This window comes from Micromys minutus, assembly GCF_963924665.1.
Source record: "Micromys minutus genome assembly, chromosome: 30".
Lineage (NCBI taxonomy): Eukaryota > Metazoa > Chordata > Mammalia > Rodentia > Muridae > Micromys > Micromys minutus.
The window spans coordinates 16,173,491-16,177,137 of NC_137965.1; the positions used below are offsets into that span (position 1 = coordinate 16,173,491).

The 3,647-nt window shown below is 44.7% G+C and overlaps 1 protein-coding gene across 1 annotated transcript; it reads right to left on the bottom strand.

The window, feature by feature from the left end:
• Positions 1–1,160: 1,160 nt before the first annotated feature.
• On the bottom strand, positions 1,161–2,664 carry PAGR1 (PAXIP1 associated glutamate rich protein 1; the record flags this gene model as incomplete). The annotated part of the gene is given in 3 exon segments (XM_080941736.1): positions 1,161–1,341; positions 1,345–1,724; positions 2,649–2,664. Coding segments are annotated over 3 exon segments (438 nt in total). The 3' UTR covers positions 1,161–1,299.
• Between the last annotated feature and the right edge of the window lie 983 nt (positions 2,665–3,647).

Genomic DNA, 3,647 nt, shown 5'->3' on the forward strand with positions numbered 1-3,647 from the left:
TCCAGATGAGACTCCTGTTTTATTTGTATATGAGTCTGGTCCCCCCTTTCTTGTCCTGTCTTTTCTCTCTGAACAAGTGCTAGGGGTAGTGACAGATGGGATGCTTATGAATGTGGATAGGGCTTGCAAAAGGAGGACCAAGGAAGACTGGGCGCCGGAGGTGTGCGCGGCTCTGTATCAGGGTTGGGTCTGAGGAGTGAGACCTCAGGGCCAATAGAGATAAACCATTTATTATTATTATTTTTAATATTTACAGTAACACCATGTGCCACCTGTAATTCCAGTACTCGGAAGACAGAGGCAGAGGTAGTAGGATTGATGTTGCAGACTAACCTAGGCTATATGGCAAGACCCTATCTCAAAAAGAGTTAAACAATAAAATCATTCTACAAAGTCTTTGACATTTCTCCTGGGACAGAGTAGGGCTGTCTTCAACGCAGCCCTACTAGATTACAATAGCTTGGCTAGAAACACCAGGAAGTTTCTTGAGGTGCTTGCCTTGAAGCCCTGAGCCTTTTTATCTGGCATCATCCTTGGTTTCCTTGATCTCTGTGTCTGCTGTGTTTTGTAGCACATGTGAGAAGGTCCTTCCAAGAACCCTGTCTCATTACTAGTTAGGATAAAGTAAGTTGATTTTGCACTGGTGTGTAGTTTGACTTCTAGACGTAGAATCAGTGCTCACCTGATTGGCTTACTGACTCTGGGGACAACAGGTGTAAGTTTCTTCAAACCCTAGTCCCTTCCAAACAGACAATGGTAACAATGCTCTGGCCAGCACACTTAGTTTCAGGGGAAGCCTCTGTCACATACAACACATGCTATATTTTACAGCAGTGTGCCAGACCTATGCGAGAGAGATGGGGCAGAAAACTACCTTGATACAGCACCACAGCCCAGAGCCAGAAGTCACCACGGCCCAACTTGTCCGCGCAACTCCCTTCCCTTGGTGGTTTTCTACCGCCTGTTCTCTGTCTCTGTCCTGGAATGTTTCAATACCCCAAAATCCCCCACACACAACTCTACAGCCTGACAGCTTTTCATACAGGTTTTATATATTCAATTCTTTTTTTTTTTTTTTTTCTGAGAGGATCATCCAGTATCTTTTGTTAGATTCAGCACATCCAGCTCAAAACTGCAGATAGACACTAAACAGAACATACACGTGCGCACTCTCCTATGAAGCACTGCGCTGGGAGCATGAGACTTTTTCTGTTACAAGTTTCCCAGAGCCATGGGTTGGGAAAGGCCGGCCATGCCCAGCACAAAACAGTCTGCACCTGTAGGCCAGAGCGGCAACAGTCAGTACTTTCGGTGCCTGGGAAAGAGACTGTTTTTTGAGGATCAGAGCGGAGGGCTGGCAGGGCTGGGGCCCTCTGAGTCTAAGCTGAAGAGATCTCTCCCAGTCTGAAGGATCTGCTCCTCTAGTTTCTTATGCTGCTTCAAATTCAGACACGCCTCCCATTTCTGGCTCTGGGCTGAGCTTCCTGGTGTACATCTTCTGTCAATCAGTGAGTCCTTTGGTGTCATTGGCTCATCGTCAAAGTCAAACTCTGTAGGCATGTGCAGCTTTTCCTCCTCTTCCTCTTTGGCCTCTGGCTCCTCATCTGATCTCTCCTCTTCACTCTGGGCCTCAGGAGTAGGTGACCAGTGGGGTAGGATCTCTGCTTGAAGCTCCAGAATACCTTGGGTAGCCAGCAGTTCATAGAGCCGCTCTATATTCAACTCTTAATCCACAAACCCTCTACACCATAAGACTGCATCAAATAGACAAAGATACAAACTGCCCTTTTATATGAGATATTAGATCTGTAAAATCCTTAATGTTCATAGCTTTCTAACACTAATCAATATCACTTGGGTTTAACTGGTCCTTGGGAAGCTCCACATTGCTACAATCTTCCCTCTCTGTCCTCTGACCTCCTCCAACCTCTCAGCCCTTTCCACGTACCTCATTCCACCCATTCACTGGCTTTCCTTTATTTTAATAATTAAAATAGGAAGGTTCAGTTGGAGTCACATGACTAGACAACCCTTCTTGGGGAAGTGGAATTAACATTAAAATACAAACAGCTTCAGGACAATCTACAACATGGCCACACCCATCACATAGAACTGTTTTATCATACTCAGAGCTGTGAGTGGTGGTGCATACCCTTAATCCCAGCTCTTGGGATGCAGAGACAGAGGCAGAGGCAAAACCCTAAGTGTTTAAGGTCAACCTGGCCTACATAGTTAAATGCGAGAATACCTAGGGCTATTAGACAAGAAATCCTGTCTCAAAAACCAAACCCAACCAACCAACCATCCAACCAACCAACCAACCAACCAACCAACCAGCCAGCCAGCCAACCAACCAAACAGCCAACCAACCAACCAACCAACCAGCCAGCCAACAAACCAACCAACCAACGAACCAACCAACCAACGAACCAACCAACCAACCAACCAACCAACCAACCAACCAACCAACCAGCCAACCAGCCAATCACAAAGCAAACAAACAAGAATCCACTCCTAGGATCCCAGTGGATATCTGTCTACTCTGTTCCACCACAGGTGTGGATATGAGTACTTCCTGTTTTGAGGGTGTTAGAATTCTCATATTTGAGTCTACTTGAAGACCAAGGCCAGGTCCCACTTTCACAGACTCTCATCTTTGGCCATCTTGCTGATGATGGCCTGTGTGATGATTGGCTTTTTACAGACTGTAAAACTGTGAGCAAGTCAACATCGTTGAGCACTTAGCATAGTGCCTCGGAAGAGAACAGTTATCCAGCACACACTTCTTGAATTAAATTTAACTTAACCAACAAATGTCCCCGATGTAGCCACTGACACTGCAAAGTGCTAACTTGAATTTTGTCTCTGGATATGTGAGCCCTTGTGGGATTCCCAGGGAAGACTGGTTTACTCTAAATGGGAAGCTAAGTTGGCTGATTGGAACACAGCCCAGGGAATACAGTGGACCAAATGGATGCAGCTTAATTCTGCTTCTGGCTGTTGATTTTTTTTTTTTTTTTTTTTTTTTTTTTTTTGCTTTGTGGGAATCAGCCAGTATGTGTATAGATAGGAGATTCAATGGAAGCTTGTTATCTTCATTGTAATGAGTCAACTCTTGTCAAGAATGGCAGCTTTTCTACCACCTTACAGTTCATTGGGGACTCTGATTGGTTTTCCTTTGTGGAGCTCAGAATCTGATTGCCCTTGTCCTTTGTCTAGGAAAACTGTGCTAGTGGTTATAATGATCAGAGAGAGATAGATCGATAGGCAGATAGACAGGCAGACAGACAGATAGACACACACACACACACAGAGAGAGAGAGTCAGAAACAGAGACAGAGAGATACAAAGAAAAAGATAGAGACAGAAAGAGACAAAGAAATAGAGGGAGAGAGACAGAAAGAGACAAAGAAATAGAGGGAGAGAGACAGAGGGAGACAAAGAAATAGAGGGAGAGAGAGATACCGGGAGATAAAGATAGAGAGGGAGAGAAAGATGGTCACAGAAGCCATACAGTTTGCTATAATGTATTCATACTTAATGCCTGGAAATGGCCTCCTAATGTCTCATATCATTGTCTCTTGAAGCTCTAAGGGGCCATGAGACTGATTTTCCAAGTCAGATCTCTGGGAGTAGTGATTTTAAAT